The sequence below is a fragment of the Megalops cyprinoides genome, chromosome 16, assembly GCF_013368585.1.
Source record: "Megalops cyprinoides isolate fMegCyp1 chromosome 16, fMegCyp1.pri, whole genome shotgun sequence".
NCBI lineage: Eukaryota > Metazoa > Chordata > Actinopteri > Elopiformes > Megalopidae > Megalops > Megalops cyprinoides.
The window spans coordinates 20,842,427-20,862,702 of NC_050598.1; the positions used below are offsets into that span (position 1 = coordinate 20,842,427).

General features: G+C 47.1%; 1 protein-coding gene across 1 annotated transcript in view; it reads left to right on the top strand.

Annotated features, from left to right (window-relative positions):
• Positions 1-20,276, top strand: part of slit3 (slit homolog 3 (Drosophila)) — a 143,425-nt gene that overhangs the window by 88,486 nt on the left and 34,663 nt on the right. The window contains exons 7-14 of the mRNA XM_036548026.1: positions 9,872-9,943; positions 12,109-12,272; positions 13,492-13,636; positions 15,677-15,748; positions 16,482-16,553; positions 17,783-17,854; positions 19,364-19,507; positions 20,008-20,171. Of these exons, the coding sequence (XP_036403919.1) occupies positions 9,872-9,943; positions 12,109-12,272; positions 13,492-13,636; positions 15,677-15,748; positions 16,482-16,553; positions 17,783-17,854; positions 19,364-19,507; positions 20,008-20,171 (905 nt within the window). The remainder of the gene's footprint in view (positions 1-9,871; positions 9,944-12,108; positions 12,273-13,491; positions 13,637-15,676; positions 15,749-16,481; positions 16,554-17,782; positions 17,855-19,363; positions 19,508-20,007; positions 20,172-20,276) is intronic.

Below are 20,276 nucleotides of genomic sequence, written 5' to 3' on the forward strand. Positions count from 1 at the left end.
TCCCTCCTCTCCACTCTGTCCCCTCTCTCTCTCCCCCTCTCCCTCTCTTCCGTCTGGCTCTCCCTTGTTTGGTTTGTTGACTGTCGTGCGTGGTTTTTCCCCTGAAAGTCCCCTAAGGACGGAGCATGTCGCGGGCTGAAGGTGGGGTGCGCCGGCACCTGCACGCCGGCGCGGTGGCGGAGTCACTCTCCGGTCCCCGCCGCACGCGGAAGGAGGGACACTCGTCGCGTGTGCCTCTCCGTCTCACGTGCGCCGGGGCTCGCAGAGGGAGAACCAGTGGCTCGAAAAACCGTTCTGTCATTATATCATCCGTTTTAAATGTTTCCGTGGGGAGCCCGTGTGCATACGCCACAGGCTTTCATGCAATATGCTTGTTTTGTTCCTGGTTGTGCCTTTTGATATTATGGTTAACGCTTCAAAATGGGTTTGTATTTTGTAAATTCACTTTTTCTGTGAGCAGCTTGTTAAAAGTACCATAGTATGCATTTTAATATATTCTGCGACCGTTTTTTAGAAGTACATCTTGAAACCAATTGAAAAGCCTGTAAGAGATCACCAAAAGTATGCAATATGGCAGATACCATGGATAGTCTTCACAGACAACCTGTGTTAAGCCTTCTTGTGGTTAAGAAACAAACTGGCACAACAGCCTAAGCTTTGCATCCCCAACAGAGCAATAGGATAACCTTTGGGGAATGTTGTGGTGTTGTGCTTTAAGATTGTGGATGGTCAGGGGTTTGTTGGCTTGTTGTAGCACGGTGATGTGAGGAGCATGGTGCTCCAGCTGTTGCACTTGACACATGGCGTTAAAGGTTTGGGTGAAGACGGGTGTCTTGTGGTGGTGATTGTGGCCAAGGACAGCTGTATGGATCATTACAGAAATACAGGGAATCACAGATGCGGATCCACCCGGCAGGCCAGCAACAGAGTGATAAGTACCGTGGTTATTACCTCCCGATGAGCAGGTCTTGTTGAGGGCTGACTAAAAACCCATGGTCAGTTCCATTAGTCTGCGCTAAAAGATATCTGAGAAAAGCTGTGGAGTGCATCGCCAGTATAAATGAAGACTTGGCTTTTTAGCCATGTAATCGCTAAGGGAGATAGAATGGGCACTTGATGGGAAACAGCATGCCGTGTTACCTGATGGCCGTGGCTCCTTCATTTTGCTTAAGCAGCTTCACACTGTGGTGTTTAGAGGGGGGTTGACTGCCTGAGCAGACACATAGTGTGTTTGGAAAGGTGTAGGAGCGGAGCGATCACTCAATTAAAAAAAAACATATATATCCGGATTACGTGGAGTCAATTTTCATGAATAATACAAGCGCTCTTTAAATTAAACCACACCCATTAAAAACCACAGAGCTATTGAAAAGAACGCCAAAATGTATGTTTATTTAGTGGAGGGACAGCACTTCACGATAAATCCTGTCCTGCAAGTCAAAGTAAAGTAATTAGTATGGAGTATATTATCAAGTTTTCTTGAACCCACATTTTAACAGTTGTTGCCTTGCTTGTGGCACTTTTTGTCATATGTGTTGGAAAGTATGTTAGAAAAGTAACCAAAATAAGGACATTTCCCTAAATGTATTAGGGGTATCTTTGCTAGAATAATTACACACAGTTTAGAGGTTTTCTTTGATTGCTGAAGAATTCAAATATTGCTGAAAAATATGTCAGGTAATTATGGTTCTCTGCAATTAGAGGTTACTCTTTTTAAAATAAATGTAGTGAAATGCACTCATATGTAGCATGTGTTTACAGCTTCATTGTCTTTAAGACCTTTCTGTGTATCTTGCCTTGTTAAACGTTATGTCTTGTGAAAATTTATTAACAATTGTTGTTCGACTGTATTTTTCATGAGTCCAACAGTTTCTGAACTGTACAGTACATATTTTCATCTTGTGCTGCTTTGATACATTGCATATCCTTTAATTGATTTGGAGATTAAATAATTAATACATGAATATAAATAAATACACGAAAGTAATAGACATCTTAATTTTAAGTCAATAAATCCACATATTTCTTTTGATGACCTCTTTGAAAATTAAGAAAAATAATTTTGATAATAGAAAAAACATATAATTATTAGTATGTTTATAATTCTACTTAAAATAAGATCTTTAAGGCTAAGACATACCTATTTTACCTCTATTCTCTTCGCAATTAATATTTTTTATTCTTTTGTGCCCTTTAAAAATATTCTTGAATTACAACAAAACAAACCTTGTTCGGTCAGGTAAGAAACTTTTTTTTCTCATTACTCAGTATTCTTATAATGAGATAATATTTCTCACAAGATTTTTCAGTGGAGCCAGTTGTAAAACGCCAGTTGTAAAACGTGTCATCAGAATTATGGTGTTCACATAATGCTATGACAAGGTATCACTTAACACACGGAAACTAGGGAAACTAAATCCATCGAAAATTCAAGTGTAAGTGATCATTAAAGGACTATTGAAATGAATGGCATGCTGTTGAATCAACAGTAAAAACCCAATGCCGTGTGATGTATGCATTCGAAACCTCTTTGATCTTAAAAGAACAATAAATACAGAAAGCAGTATTTTTTAACAATATTCAAATTCACATCAAGTAAAACACCTCAGACACACAGAGCTGGTAATAAATGAGTCTTGATTGACAGGGGAAAGCAAACATTAAATTTGCCTCAGTAATGAGCGCACCTCGTTGACTCTACAGGACTGAACACAGTATCACGCCTGCCAAGATATACACAATAAATGATTGCTCCTTTCTTGTGATGAATTGTAATTTATATTTGAACATAACCGTACTAATGACTGAACTAATGACTTCAAAGCTATCTTGGACATCTTCCCACGCCTTGCATTTCAATGAGCTAGAAAATGTGCTATTTTTACATACTTTCATCCAATCCTACAAATGAAGTCTGTGAACATGCAAACTATGGAAAAACATTCTAAAGTGATTTTTTGTTGTCCAAGGTTGATGGAATGCATTATTTTATAACTTGAGTATATGTATAGTGTTGCTCAATACTTTGCTAGTTTCTTCTTAGAAGGTTGTTTAAATTCAAAGGTAACTCAGACCCTTGTCTCAGACTGTGAAGAGTCATTTTGGTTCTTTTGCAAAAGAGCTGATTTACATTGTGGTGTCATGGTAGTATTGTAGTAGTGTAGGAGTATCTTCTAATTGTAGTAGTAGAGTTCTTGGAAGTTTGAATCTGTAGGAAGTTGCCTGTAGGAGGTATTGGGGAGGGGATGGGAGAGCAGTTTTGACTATCTTTGTTGATGCAGACCTTTTGTAGACCTTTTTGTAGCACATTTTAGGTGTCTACAGTGAAGTTGTTTGCCTTGAAACGTATTCTTGCTTATTACACAGGTAACTAATTACTCTGCTATTTTGTCAGTTGCTGTCCTGCTTCACATTACAGCTGGCCATTGAAATGAGACTAATGCAGTATTGCACTCAGTGAAAATATACAAGTATACATCTTATAAGACTGTAATAATATACTTATTTATAAAAACAGGCAGAATATAGGTTGATAGTGCTAGAGAAGAAATTAATGACTTGTAAAAAAAAATGGCTTTTCCATGACTATTCATTCAGCACCATTATGTCTCTGTTTGGGATACAAACCCATGTACACACATCCTTCGCCTTTATCATACACTGACATTAAATCTGTTCACTCTGCAGGGCTCAAACCGCATTGAAGTAGGCAGGCTTTGTTTATAGAGCTTGTGCTGGAACTAAATCCCGGGTATTTATCTCTTTTCAAACTAAATATTTACATTGTTCTCAGAAATATTCAAGAAGTCTGAAGAAGGGCCTGAGAGCCTTCACATGAAACTTCTAAATATTTTCATGTGAATGTTAGTAATTTTCTGTAAAGAGGCTCAAGAATCCAGCCCTGGTGCTCTTTGAAAACCTCCTGCTTTAACCAAGCGTGGGGGCACAGCTTCCTACAAACTACCATCCGCTAAGCTGCACTCTTCGTAGCAGAGGGACCTCTGCATATTTCATGGCTGTTTTGTACAGAAAATTTTGGCCCTGGATCAAAACTCAAATCATGTGAGGTTTTTTTTTTTTTTTTTTTATGAGGAGAGAAGCGTAAAGACATTTCCACGCTACATCCTCAAGGTGACATTCGCAGACCATGCAGCGATAAGAGGAACCAAATGATCATATTATAATAATCCCCCCCTCTTCACCGAACACTGTCATTTGTCAATATGCATGCTGTACGTCTCAGCGGAAGGTCGAGGAAGGCTCCCAGCTTAAAAAGGAACAGCCCCACAGACAAGCCCTGTTGATAGCATGGCGTGGCTTTCCTTTCTGATTCTCTCGGCTGCTTTGATTTTCTGATGCCGTGTTTTCTTTTGACCAAAGACATTCTTTCCCTTTGAGGTTGCAGATGCATGTTCTTTACCGCGAGTAGAGTTTAACGATGTTTTGCTCATTCCTGCAGGAGAGTACCTCTCTCACACGAAGGATGGTGGCACGCCAAATAAACCAATCAGGGAAGTCCCAATTGGCAGCAGGATCCGCTAAGCTTTTCCTTATTGAAACCGCTCATAGAAAATTGTGGAGCCCGACTGTTAACTGCATGGAAGACATAGGGGACTCAGTGAACAGTTGTGAGAAAATTTGATAGAAAGAGGCACTCTGTATTGCTCAAATCTCAGGAGCTCCAGCACTTCCAAGGAGTATTCATACTTCTGTGGTCGTGGTTTAGGCCTAGCATTGTTAGAGGAGATGAGTGGTTGCATGAGAGAAATTTAAATCTATTGGAAAGGAAATTATTTTGTATGGAGTCGTTTTGAAAGTATGAAACTGCTATTCCATGTTTTGCTTTTGGTGGAGAGAAGCGCGTTTTACTGTTGGATTATGTTCAGTGAGTAGCTCCAATTCTATGAAAGATCCCCATCAAACCCCTTGTCACACTGCCCAACAGTCCAACAGTCCGGGAGGCTATTTCTGAACCTGAAAAGGCATTCCAAAAAGCTGATAATGGGGGCACTGGCAACCTTCCCTCGCCACAGCGCCTGTCCCAGAAACGTCTGATCCAGTAGCCTTACGCTACAGGTAGACTACACAGTGATGATTTTCGTGTCAGGACTGATGTTAGCATGGCGGGAATGAGTCGGCGGGCTCTCCGACTCGCTCCAAGCCAGAGAGAGAGCAGGCGAAGGCAGAGAGACTGACCGAGCCCTGGAAGCTGTTCTAATCAGATATTCCATGCATTTTTAATTTCCAACACCGGCCCGGTTCCCGTGGGATGAATCAATCTGACTTCCGCACGGGCCTGATTGAAAAGTTGCCTTTAGCCAATAGCTGAGACGGGAGCCGTACGTGCCAGCCGGCAGACAGGCACAGGGCTGACAGAAAGCGAGCAGGGGTGGGCTGAAGGAGAGAGAGAGAGAGGTGTGTGAACGGTTGAGGTGGGGGGGAGGGTTTTGATTAGCTTGAAAACAGCGCGTTAAAGCACAGGAAATTAGCTTGCCACCCGATGTAGCCCCTCCCGTTATCTCTGTCAGGGCTGCGTTAGAGCCCGCAGTGGCCGGAGGTGAAACGGAGTAAAAACAGCGAGAGGCCCGGCAGCCCGACCCCACGGACAATTAATCATTTGCTCCTGGGCGGCTGGAGAGAAAGGCGAGGCTTAGATTCAATCTGTCCTCATTTGAGCCGTAATGGCCTCATCAGTGCCCACCTCCCCCCCCCCCGATAGTCATAGTCACCCCCCCCCCTCCTCCTCCTCCCTGCCACTTGCCGGCCCGGACCCCATCAGACGCGCGTCCCTGGCTCTCGCTTGATTTTCCCATCACCCCTCTCCCTGGCCCCACGGAAGGATCGCACGGCGCCTTTCTCAAGCCGTGCAGCGTTTCGTTTTTCTAACGGATAAGCGCTCGGAGTGGATTTCCAAATGCCAAAAAGCTTGCGCTGTTTCTCTCCTCAGCGAGCCCCGCTCCTAGACCCAAACCACATGGTCCGGACCGTGGGCCGCAGATCATGTTATTTCTTTGTTTACCCTCGCTGGGTTTATTTGAATTAGTGGAATAACATCTGATTGCGGCTTTTGTGCTTTAGCTGAACTCCCGATGCTAAGCAAAACAAAGGCAAACATTTCCATTCCTTTTTGGACGGATTCCGTCACGCCGCAACAAGTGGTGGAGGAACTACGGCGATCATAACGAAATTGGTCCCCATCTGGAGGCACTTTGTTCATTTGTTTGCACTCGAAGGCCCCACTCACGGCTACTCTGTAAACGCAGTGATGCCCCAACACTTTAGCGCACCGTCTCTGTTGTGTCACTGCCACTGTGTGTGTTTTTTTAATACCATCATTCCATAGTGAAGTTTAGGGAAAGGACTCTAGAACAATGAAAGGGGTTTGGAAGTACACTAGTGACTTGTTGAACTCCTTTAAAAGCTCACAGCTTGCATGAAAGGAACCCCTCTGCTCACATACATGTATATGCACATGCACACATGTACACATATAAACACAAACACACATACAAACTGTTAAAAAGAGAGCAAAGAACAACTTTGTGTGAGGTTATGAAGATGAAATACTTAAGACTATAAGACCAGGGGAAGGAAAGGAACTTTTTAATCAGCTCTGCCCCCCCCTCCACCCACCCGCCAATTCGTCCATTGTGTGAAAAAGAAGGGGCAAGGGCGAAAAGCGTGGGAACCTTCACTCCTCGCCATCCAGATAACCACAAAACACACACAGCACTTCTTTTTTCCTGCTTCTTCACCAATTTCCTCTCTCTCCCAAATTAAAATCCAACGTTTGACATGTCCTCACCTAGGACACACACTCTTATGCTCGACCCTTGCGTCTGCGCGGTGCCGCGGTGTCCACGGCTGTCTGCCACGCTGCCGGTTTTCAAGATTCTGCCCAGACTCCCTCACACAGCCAGCAGCCCCCTCTCTTGCTCCCGCTCACACCCCACTCAAAAATGCCATTTCTCCCCCTTTCAGCACAAAGTACCCAGGGACACACTTCAGTGTCTTAATTAGCGTCTGGAGAGGCGCAGAGAGCACTCGAAGCCCGAAAAGGAGCTTTCACAACTGTGGGAAAGCTTTCTTGACAGAGCGGTGACCGGACCAGGGGTCCCACAGCCGCCTCACTCGTGGTGGAGAAAATCCATCTGCAGACAGACGTCTGCTACGTGGATAGTGACTGACGTGAACAATTATTAGAGTTATAATCCTGTTGACCGCGGAATCGATAAAGTCTCAGATGAAATCATAAAGCATCATTGTTCGACTTTACAATAGTTCTTTAGTAAAACCTCTTTATGGTATTACTCAAGATACAGTATCGATTCAGCTCCACTTAGCTATGGATGCTGTTATTGTGGATCTAAAGATGCCACCTTTTCTTACAGTGCTATGTATTACAGATGTCGTATTTATTTTATGTTGGTATAAGGCTCTTGTGCACTTTTTATTGCATAGGTGTAAGTGTCTACTGTAAATATCACAACACCACCATGTATGTTGTTTTTTAACATCACCACTTAAGAGTAAAGATGAAAGTAAAGGTTAGTTTGCTCTGAAAGTGGGAGAAATGAGAATGTGGGGCCTGTGACATTTGCCTAAAAAATGACACCTGTCATGTAGAGAAGCCTTAGAGTGCAGATTTTCCTGAAGAGCAGGTAACCATCAGCCTAAAAATACAGGCCTGGAGCCCTGCCCCGCCCCCCTTTCAGGACAGAGTGACAGCAATGTGCTATTCTAACACAAGAACGCACACGTGAGTCTCTGACCTGAGCTTAGGAGCAGCCCTCCGCTGCTGCCTGGCTGTTCCTGTTTGACGTCACTGCTGCTGCAGAGTGCACAGCTGCAAGGCCTGTATTCCTTCATGACCTTTACTGCTGTTTTTCACAAGGCAATAACCAAGGCAAAGGTAGGCAGTTCTGCTCCATGAGGAGCAGAGAGGAGCTGGCCGTCGCCACCTCTGGTGACAACAGCTTTGGTACTTTTGGTACCTTTTTTCCTGTGATATTGTGTATGAATTTGTTGCTTATTTCAAAATTCCTGTGAAAAAGTGTTCTGGCTCTTGAGGACCTCCGTCTCCGTGTTGGTCTTAGTGTAACAGCAGGCGTTACAAACTCCAGCGTGGGTCTGTTTCCTTTTTTATCAAAAGAATTGAGCATATCAGCCTTTTAGCACAGACAGTTCCTGTTTCTCAGCCTGGCCTAGGAGGAAGCATAATCAGATCCTTCATTCTTTGCCTTCTTAAGTTCACTTTTTCCCCTGCTCTCTATCGCTGTTTGGAAAGACTCAAACTCCCAAAGGGCAAAGGGGGATTGTAGATTAGCGGGCATTCCCCCCGTGGGTAGAGGTGCTATTTTCCCTGCGGTTGTTTCAGTGCCCAAAGTTTTGTCTGGGCGTTTTTGCCACTTTGTGTCACCGGGGGCCTTTTCTGTGTTCCCTCCCTTCCGTCCCCCCTTCCGTCCCTCTGCGAGCTCCTCCAGCATGGCAACCAATCAAAATGCAAGAGAGCGAAACCTCTGTCCCACAATGCCCTTGACAAAGGGATGGATTTGCGCTGTTGTGTGGCTTTGGTGAGCGCTGCCATGGGTGATTCCTCCACATGTATAATCTTCAAGAGAAAAACAATGATTTGCTGTGCCTTAGGATTGTTCCCTATGCATATTATACCCCCTTACTCACTGTTATACCCTTCGTTCTTCTTAAAGTGTTCCTCCCAAATTGTGAAAAAAAAAATGCCACAAGTATGCTAGGTTTCAGCGGCATTTTTTTTTTATTTATTATTTTTGATATGATTGGACGACAGTCATAAGTCTAGTCAGAAATACGGATGATACGCATGTCACGGGACGGTCCCCCTATAGAGACTCATTTATATTAAATATGAAGATGGTAAACAATCAGACGCGCTATGGCAGTCTGACAGCGTGACAACATGGCCTCCCCAGCGGAGCCTGCGCGCCCACCACCTTCATTAAAGATGCATGTGCTAAAACCGAAAAAAGGCACATGAGGAACCCGCTGTGGCACGGCTCCGTCTCTTTGCCTTTCACGAAAAGCGGCGCTCCGAAAAAGCAGGAGGCTAAGCTGCGGTGGCGTTCTCCCTCAACCAACAGGAACCATTAAAGCCCCAAATTGAGAAATAACAAGCGCTCATTGCCTTTCCAGAGAGGCATGTGGTGGGGTGGGGCTGGTGTGGAGGGGGGGGTGGTTGTGGCAGTTGGAGGGGGGTATTTGGGGGAAGAGGGATAGATTACAAGATTAAGTTTGCTAAGTAGCACTAATCAGAGCTGCTGCTGGTTGCAGAGGAAGGGAGATGGCTGCCGTCCGCAATTACGGCCGCACACGCCGCAGATAATATCGTTGTGTTAAAGCCAATTACACGCTCCCGTGGACACACCACCGCTTCGCATTACCCGCGCCGCGGTGCACCCGGGGATGAGGAACGGACAGTGTGCGGGGAACAGGCAGGCGGAAGTGCCGAGCCCTCCGAGCCCCCCCCCTCCTGGCCCCGACCACTTGGTGCCGCGGGAGTCATTTTCAGTTTGAGTTTACCTCTGTCACGCCAACCCCATCCCTGACTCTGCAGGTGGGGGCAATGGCTTTTGGAGTCATCAGTTCTGAATGAGCGATCGCCAAGCCGGCCCTGTTATATGGGACAGGGGCTGCTGCCTGACAGTCCAGGCTTCCTATTTTGTGTGTGCCTGATAATCCATAGCATCCTAATCTGTCAAGGCTGCTTTGACCTCGGGCAGCAGACCGAGTCTTCTTAGCCAAGTGAAGCTGCTCAATGTGGTGCAGCGAGAACGTAAGCATCGCCTGTCGTTCCTCCTTTCTGATGTGCCTCTCTCTGTCTCCCTTTTCTTTTCAGCACGCTCAACAACAACAACATCACCCTCATCCCGCTCTCCAGCTTCAACCACATGCCCAAGCTGCGGACTCTGTGAGTACCCTGCCGTACCCTGCCTCCCCCCCCCCGCCCATGCCATCCCCTCCCTCGGGAGTGGGTTAGATGGAGGGCTGTTCACATCTGACATCCTCACACATTGTGCGGTTCGCTCCCCCGGCAAGCCTTGCATGACAGTGGAGGATCATCACCCTTTATTACTGCGCTGAGGCCAGCCTGCGTCTCTCTGCCCTTGGGCTGTGACACACATTGTGGCCGGCTCTGTTTTTTCTCATAGGCTGCGTGTACACACATTAACACGCAAACATGCAAACATCCCTCATGCCCCGATCAATAAGCGGTAACCGTGGCAATGGCGTGCCAGTTTCGCCGGGGCCCCCCTGAACGAAGCGCCTGTGCATCAGATGCCGTCCCAGTCCAGCCCCACAAGATCTTCCTAGTGCATGCCTGTGTCACTGTAGTACATTTACACTGTCGGGAATACGACCACAATCAATATGAATAATTACACACCACTCGGCATCGCTTGAATGTTTCCTAACTGTGGCTGACCCCTAGTATTAACAGTAAAGTTCCAGTGGTTTCGATATTATTAGCGTGAGGTCTGCTGTTTCTTTCTCTCTTTTGGGGGAACCGTAAATAAAGTGACCACCCGTGCCTGCTGGCTCTGGGGGCACAGACGGCCCCGTCCCGCCCCACGATACCCAGCTCATGCCTCACCCAGCAAACACTTTGACCCCGGCATTTCCTGCCCCCCGACTCACCAGCCCCCCTTGGAGGGCTGAGGTTTTTTTTTCAAGTGTTCGGCAGCCCCCCTTCATTAGGGCGAGGGCTCCGTGCTTCTGGAGTCTGGAGGAGCCTTCATCCGTCAGTGTGGCAGACAGTCCTTCCCGGGACCCTCATGGGGGATTGAATTTGCTGACGCTCGGACGGCCGGCCTTCGACTCCCTGGACAGGATTGAATTATCCGAGACAAGACCCCCCCCCCCCCCCCCCACACACACACACACACACACACACACACATTACCCCTCCCCTCAGCTCCCAGTTCCTTTGTATTGAATTGTCTGGCTCTAATATCCATGAGATCTCTGTATTGAATTTGCTGCTCGTAAAAACAACTTATTAAATCAAATGTTTAGAGATGTCTGTAATCCATTTAGCAAGGGTGGGAGGGGGGAGCTTCAGGTCCTGATGAAATAGTTCTGCTTTCCCCTCCCCCGCAAACAGCCCCCTACCCACTCAACCCCCCTCTCTTCACTATCCTGTTGCAGCAACCATTCAATTAGACGGAATGATATCACCCCACACTGCCTACCATTCAATAAGTCAGCCAGATAAAAAGTGTGGAGAAGACTCCAGCTGCTAAAGGAGTAGTAATTTGCGGCCGCATGTTGGCCGGGGGAAGCGGCTGGACCGATGTACCCTATTCGCCTCAGTCTTTGAGGACGCGGCGCCCAGCATGCATCCCCAGCCGCCTTGCGCACCTTGAGCTGCGTCAATGTGGGTGGCTTCCATTCGCGCACCTTTCTCTGGCCGCCACTCTAATCCCACTCTGCTGTAATTAATCCGGAACAACGGGAAGCTATAAACTAGATTTATAATGGGGAAGGCTGCATTAAAACCACAGCCCCGCTGTTATCTTCAGCGAGCGATTTCTGGCCCTAACAGGATTTGCCAGAAATTTAATTTACGGACTTTGAAAAGGGTACAGTGCCTTTTTCATTTGCTGATGTGATTTTTTTTTTTTTCTCTTGTCTTTTTTTTTTTCTTAACCCCCACCCTTGTCAGTGAACCAGTCATGAGAGATAGTGATTTAGTTGGGCGTCCGTGGCGGGAAAGATGCCACATCCCTGAAGACCTTGAGAAAGTGAAAGTGTTGGCCGAAATAACACTCTTGGCTTTGGGTTTTATGCCTCCCTCTCGAAAGCTACAGGCACCGTGTTAATATTTCATATCAAAATTTACAGTGACTGAAGTTTTACACATCCGCTAATCAATACACAGAAATGTTATGGTGCTAAAGCTTTTAGAGGGTTAGATTTATTCGGGAGTATCCTCGCGTACTTGGCTTGGCCGTGAGGGAGAACTGTAAGCGCATGCGTAGCTGTGACATGACCGTGCACACCGGTGACCTGCATCTCTGGCTGCAGCTCTGCTGGTGCCCAGAAGGTGTAAAAACTCTGCCTCCAAACCTGCAGGCGTCTGCACTCCAACAACCTGCACTGCGACTGCCACCTGGCCTGGCTGTCGGACTGGCTGCGGCAGAGACGCGGCCTGGCCCCCTTCACTCAATGCATGGCCCCCGCCCACATGAGGGGCCTCAACGTGCCTGATGTCCAGAAGAAAGATTTTGTCTGCACAGGTACAGTAACCCAACGTGAAGTGCCTTTATTCCTACATGACGGAGACTGGACATTCTGCATTCATAGAGGGTCTTACTTCATACACTGGAATTTGTGTAATTACATTATTTGTATATGATGGCCGCCAAAATGGGATTGTGGTTAGACTTGCAGTATGCTTAACACATCACATCTTTACGCATATTCATGTATACACATCTGATCATGAACAGATATAGCTATTCCTCTTTGTGGGAAAGTGCCCCATTCAGCTGTGTACTTATTGTCAGTCCTGCACTTAGTCACAGTTTGATTTTAATTTACTCCCAGATGGAATTTCCTGAGTATGTTCACATTGAGTTGATTAACCCCCCCCCCTTCCCTAATTTAGCACCTGCTGAGGTGTTCTCTCTACAATACACTGTCCCGTTTCACAAAGAAAGCTTTTAAATTAACATAGACACCTTGGAGGCGGTTATTGCTCTGTACCGTGGACTGGAACAGTCCAAAGAAAAACTGTAAGCTTGAGAATTAAAATGTCATTGATTTGTATGGTCAGTGATATGCTGGGCTCATCACTCCCGTGACCTCTAATTCTTTGTGACACATACGCAAAGATTGCAAGGGAAACCTTGGCTCACTCGGCGGGGTCTCCTATAGATTCTCTGATTTAGAGACAAGGAGAGGCGTTCCATGATGCCAAGTTTAAATGAAATAAACAGATCAGAAGACAGTGTCGTACACACTGTATCGATGTTCTTTATTGACCCGTGCTTATCCTGGACTGGTGTGGCATTACCTTGAGAGAGGCTTCTGTATCCATGCGTGGGCGTGTGTCTGCGTCTCTGCTGCTCCTCTGCAGTCTCCTGTTTCTGTCTCGGGATTTTGCTGCCGTTCTTGCTCTTGTTCAAAACATCTGACCAACTGCCTGTGCAGTTATCATCAACAAAACCTCGAGACAAAAGTGGTTTGAATCTTTCTGGATTTATTTTTTTGTAGGGAGGGTTTGTTTAGAGAGGAGAACTTGTGTATTTGTTCCTCACATTTTTCTCCCCTTTTCTCTCATTCCCTCTCTCTACACTCTTGCTCTCTCACTCTCTCTGCCTCCTGTGCCCTCTCTCTCTCCCTCCTTCTCCCTCCCTCTTCTCTCTCTGCCTCCCTGTCCCCCTCTTTCTCCTTCCCTCCTTCTCTCTCTCTTTTCTCTCTCTCCCTCCTCTCTCCCTCTCTCCTCTGTCACAGGCCCTGCTCAGACAGAGCCTCGTACTTGTGTCCCACAGGCGTCCATTTGCCCGGCAACGTGCACCTGCAACAACAACATAGTGGACTGCCGGAGGAAAGGCCTAACCGAGATCCCAGCCAACTTACCGGAGGGCATCATGGAAATGTGAGTGCTCTGCCCTCTTAAAGACCTCACCACAAATTTCCACTTTCTCAGCAAATACTCTCAGCCTGCCAGAGACGTTTCACCGTTTGTCTGCGTTGTCTTGGCACTGCAGACGCCGGAGTGCCAGATATGTGAAATCGGCTGCTGAAAACACAGTGTCCCTCAGCACGCTGTGTCCTTGGATGGTTTCACATTTCCTCCAGTCATGTCGCAAACCTCATTAGTAGCCGAGATCGTGGCATCATTGCTCACAGCGCGAGCGCTTGGTCCCGGTGGCTGCAGGCTGCACTCGCTGCCCGGCCGCAGACAATTAAGCGCTCCCGCCCCACATTCACCAGGTGGGAGAAATCCATCCCGCCGCTGCTGTTAGCCACACGGTGGATTCACCCACACTCACACAGACCCACAGGTGCGCTGCTCACCTGGAGCTGCTGACATTGTCCCTGCCAGAGGAATCTCCACGGATTGAGGGCTGTGTTCTGCTCTGCCTTCTGTCCTTCGACCCTCCATGCCGAACGGCCCTGGATAAAAGCAGGGTTTCGTGCATACAGCAGACATTTTCCAAACCCAGCAGACTTGGCTGAGGTCATGAGGTTTACGTTTATTGCTTTGTGGCACACACTGATTGGATTTCCTGCCTCTTTTTTTTTCCTTTTGGACCATTTCCATATCTTCTCAGTCAGGCTATTTGATATGCATATTGATTCAAAGCATCCCTGTTTGTACTGTAAGACAGCCTGGTAATTGCTCTGATATGCGCTGTTTTTCCTTGTTGTCACAATTTCAATAGTGTATGACCTTTACAAAACACAAAAGCAATACTTTATGCTGGATTACTCCTACGCTCTTGTCAGCATCCAAAAACAAATTGAGTTGAATTAATGACAGATTGTCTGGACCTCAATGGGGACAATCCATTATTTGCTTTGCGGAGAAATATTTTTGCATTTGTTTGCCAGATTGGTATCATTGTTCCGTATAAATAGGCAGGCCAGAGTCTGCCTCTTTAATCAGCAATTTCTGAATGGAACTGCATGAAATAGGTGAAACCTCTCCTCCCAGCTCTCTCCGCTCATCCACTTCCTGTCCCACCTGATGACTCAGGGGTGAGGCGTGTTCACCCCCCCCCCCCCCCCCCCCCCCCCCATCCCTCCCATGTTACTCTCGGGTCCCCGGCCGTCCTGCGGGCTGGAGGATGGATCGTTGTGGGGCGAGGGGACAGGCCTGGGGTTGGGAGGAGGGAGGGAGGGACGTCACTGCTGTCCCATCGCTCACAGAGACTGATGGCCCTCCCCCTGTTTGCAGAGGCATGTGGCCTTACATCAGGGCGTGTCCCGGAATGAGATCTTGAACCATCTCTTGCACTGTCAGCTCCCGCTGGGTAGCAGTGGTCATTCTCTCACATGCTCACATACACATCACACACACACATATATGCGCACACACACCTGCACGTGCCCACACACATGCCACAGGCATACACACATGCCTATGCATATAACACACACAGATGTGAACACAGCCAGTGACCGCAGCCGCATACAACCCACACAAACAAGCTCACACTCATACAAGCACACACACATACAGACACACACACACACACAGGCACACATACATATATACACACATATACAAAAACAAACACACAGGAGTAGATACAGATACTAAAATGCACACAAATGAACGTACGAACATATCAGCACACGCACACATACACACACACTTTGGCTCAACCCTCGGGCTGAGAGATTGATCAGAGCTCATTTCCTGTGGCTCTGATCCGAAAAGCAACCCCAGGGAGGCCTGACAGGAGACCTGTCGCAGGCCCACCTCTGCAATGAGTAGCACAGAAATAAATCCCGATATCAGAACAGCTTCCCTGAAGAAATCTAGCTGGAGGTTACAAGGTGGCAGGAGGCTGGGGACAACGCAGTAAAAGTTGCGTCCCCCGAGTTCCACAGCCACTTGCATTGCAAGAAGCGTGAGGGGCAGGAGAGGCTTTAGGGAAGTAACCTGTGTCCTTTTCTCTACCTTTAGCCGACTGGAACAGAACCTGATCAAAGCCATCCCTGCTGGAGCCTTCTCCCCATACAAGAAGCTGAAGAGAATGTGAGTGGGGCGGGGGGATGCTGAGAAATGTTGAACCTGATGCCCCTTTTTTTTACAAATGATACAGTCAGACACACACACACACACACACACACACACACACCCTCACCCGCCCTCTGTCTCTCTCTCTCCCTCTCTTTCTCTCACACACAGACACACTGTCTCTTTTTTCATGCACACACATACACACACACACACACACATACACATACACATGTACACTCCCTCACTTTCTCCCTTTCTCCCTTTCTGTCCCACACACATACACACACACACAACCTCTCTCTCACTCTCCCTCTCTCTCCCTCTCTCTCTCTCTCTCTCACACACACACACACACACACACACACACACACGGACACGCTCACTCACCGGGGCTAGACTTCTGTACCCCCCTGTGACCAGCCTGCACCAGCAGCCACACGCTGAGCGGCCTTTAAATAATGCAGGGAGCAGCGATGGCCATCTTGGAGAATGAACATTCCCTGCACTCAGTGTACACATCTGTGAGCTTGTTTCTCAAGATTTCAGCTCTACAACACTCAGGCTGGTTTGTTTCAAAGGCATTTTAATAGTATCTTTGTTCCACTGAGGACCAAGAAATGAAGACATAAATGATGGCTAAAGTGATGGCACTGAAATTAAACCGTCTGCTTTCCTCACAAATCGCTGATCCATCAGGCTGAGTCTGTCTTTGGAAATGAACTATAATTTTTTTCTTGTTTTCTTCCAGAGACCTGAGTAAGAATCAAATTTCTGACATCGCCGCCGACGCCTTCAGCGGCCTCAGATCTCTCACGTCCCTGTGAGTTTCACTGTCATGCAAACACTTACACAGATGCGCACTCACGTACGCTCACATTCACGCACACACGCACATACACACAGACACACACTCATATACACACACATACTGTACATGACCACATACACACACATATACTTAAAAATGCACATAGGGGTCAGTGTTGTGTCAAACCACCAATGGGCAGATCTCAAATTACTCCTACTCCCTGAGAGACACACACACACACACATACGAAGTACTGGAGTGAACCTATAGTCCACAGTCAAATGAAAATATAGTCATATCTCCTGCTATGCTGGCAGTGGTGACCAGGATAATTAAAACTGGTGCTACGCAAAAACAAAAACTGACTTTAGAATGGCAGGACTAGGGCTGCAGGGGTAAGTAAATTAGGGGAGAACACAACAGCTAGACAGTGTACAAATATCCTAGTGTCACCGCCTGTGTTAGCTGACATCTGTGGCAGTGTGAACACAAGAGATTTCATATAAATCACCCTGAGATGTGACAGAGAGACAGCAGCCACAAAGGACCGCGCATATTAATCTACCCTCAGAAGAGGAACGCAAATTCATCTCTCTTTGTCCCCTTTCAATAAGAGCACACTGAAATAAACTGAAACAGACCGAAACATCTTAGTCATTCTCGCGGGGGAATCGATCAAAGATTTGCTCCACTGGAAATAAATTCATTTGTTCTCATATCATTTGCTGAATCTAAACAGGAGGGGAGCAATCTTGCAAATGTACACAAATGTACAGGTTTGACCTTATATCACAAATGTACAGGCATGACCTTATATGAAGGCACGTTCACATATGTGCAAGCACGTACTCACTCACGCATATGCATGTACGTGTGCATGCACACACATACGCATGCATTTTCACACACACGTACACATGCATACACACAGACACACACACACACACACACACACACACATACACACATACACATAACTGATGCAATTCATCAGTGTCTATTCAGGCTCGGCCCTCTAAGTAAATGGATGGAATGCAGTCTGGGTAAATGATCCACAGGTTCAACTGTGTGTGACAAGGTCTGCTCGGCTTTAAGTTATGATGTCCAGGCCAACACTGAGGGTATGGGATAGGGGCAGTGGCAGGGGCCAATTCAGGGTTAGACCCAGCCAGGGGTAGATGCAGGGGTGGCCTGAATCCAGATGGTGCTCATGATGTCTTATATGATCATCACTCCCACAGGGTCCTGTACGGGAACAAGATTGCTGAGATCCCCAAGGGGCTGTTTGATGGCCTGGTCTCCCTGCAGCTGCTGTAAGTGCCCCCGTTCCGGTGCTGTGGGGTCTGGGTGGGGTAATCAGTGAGTAAACTGGGTGAAGGAGCAGCAGAAGTCCAAGCTGACACATTACCTCAGGAAAATAAATGAGCTGTTGTGACGATGTCGAGGAAGTGTTGCAGGATGCACACTGGACATTTGATTCCATAGAAAGCATCCTAGGGGGGTTGTGTGGCCAGACATTGTGCTTGTATGGCTGATATAACTCCTATTTTGTTGGCCAGCATCTGTCTGTACCTCCGTGTGCAGTGTGGCATTATTGTGGTCGTCTCCTGTAGCATAAATTGTTGGCAGCAGAGCAATGGTTAAGTTTCCCCCCGTTCCTCCTCGTAAAAGGAAGTGAAGCGCAACTGGAGACGAGAGCATCGCAGCTGAAGCTCTTTAAAGAGCCCGAAACGGGCCATTTGGGCCGTGTGTTGCAGAGAGTGAAACATCGGTTTTATTCTCACTTCCACTGGGGAGCACACGCAACATCATTAGCATTTAAATTGGACCTGATTACAAAGCATATCTCTCACACCTAGTTATATTGATGTAGACATGGAAACATTGCTCAAACATAATGGCTGTATTTAATGGTCTAATTTGAAGAGATTTGCTCTTTTTAATGGCACTGTTTGCGCTTTAGTCCTTTAATGATTTTGTAAGATGGAGAAATTCGGATCCCTTACGCCTCTGGTGGCTAACGCATCGATAGATTGTTAGAGGAGTTAAAATAGGTGCACATCAGCAGGTTATTATCAAGGTTAAAAATGGTGGCCTACCTAGAACGGCTCGGCGTTCCCTGTGTTTGTCTTGTCATCTGCTTAAATAACTGGAATTGCTTGTGTTTCTGTAATTAGAATAATCCCTACACACGCAGTCTCTCTAATAGGCCAGAGTAAATGCACTTCCAGCCCAAGCCCCCTTCCAAACACATGACAGAAAAGCTCTATTGTTTTTTTCTGCTTTTTTTTTTTGTTTGTTTTTTGCAATCTCCAAACCTAATTAGTTCTCCCTGTGAGCAGCCTAACGATGCATGGGGTTTACTCTGCGACAAACCCTTATTAGCATGGCTTTCAATAATTAAGAGAGCAGCACAGCACTGGTTAATCGTTAGGCTGGCTAAAGAGGAGGGACGTTTGAGACGGGAGAGGTGAAAGAGCAGCAAGCTGACAGGAATAACACTGTTGCCTCTGTCTCAGATGACACTCGCTGTTGTTAATGCCCAGGAGAGATAAATAATTACAGAAATTTATCATGCTTTGTAATTCCATCCCTAAGTCTATACGCTGTGTCACACTGTCTTGTGTGTTTTATTTGGGTACCTTCTCTTTTGTGAGCTGTTTTTGTGCACTCTCTGTCACATTGTGTTGTGTCTTTTGCCTGTGTACCATCTGTCACACCATTGTGTGAGCTGTTTGTGTGCTTTCTGGTGCACTGTTGTGGGAGTGGCGTGTTTGTGTATATGTTTTTTCCCTTTTTTGAGACTTGCTTTCGTCGCCCAGGCTGCTGAACGCCAACAAAATCAACTGCCTGAGAGTGAACACCTTCCAGGACCTGCAGAATCTCAACCTGCTATCGCTGTACGACAACAAGCTGCAGACCATCAGCAAGGGTCTCTTCGCCCCCCTGCGCTCCATCAAAACCCTGTGAGCACCGCCCCGCCCTGTCGATCCCCGGGGTCCACTCACAGAGGGGACTATGCCCCAGACACCACACCCACCTCCTCCTGTCTGACCATCAAAGGGACAGATTCTGCACAGTCTCATGTTTCTGTCAAGATTTTGTGTCGTACACTGCAAAGTGTCATAGAACCTTATGGGAAGAGTACTGGCGCTCACACAGTAGGAAATCAGTGCAGTGTCTTTGTTAGTTAACATTGCACTGTAGCAGTAGCCCGACTCAGCCCCGCAGTCCAGACAGAAGCCTCTCTCTGTTTCTCTTTCAGTCATTTCTGCTCAGTTCCTCCATCCAGCTACTTACCAGCTGCACGTGTCACATGGTCATAGGAGGCTGCCTGAAAAAATAAAACAGGACTGTGGTGTGGCTCCCTTTTTATTGCAAGCTGAAGGCAACTTTAGGAGCGCGGGTTTAGGATGTAGGATTGCAGGTGTGACTTTCTTCCCCTCTTTCCCGCTGCCGTCCACAGACACCTGGCCCAGAACCCCTTCATGTGCGACTGCCACCTGAAGTGGCTGGCCGACTACCTGTTCGACAACCCCATCGAGACCAGCGGAGCCCGCTGCAGTCACCCCCGCCGCCTGGCCAACAAGCGCATCAGCCAGGTCAAGGGAAAGAAGTTCCGCTGCACAGGTACAGAGCTCCACCCCCGAGCCTTACCAATAGCCCCAAAACACACACACACACTCTCACACACAAACACACATACACACACATACACACACACACACACACACA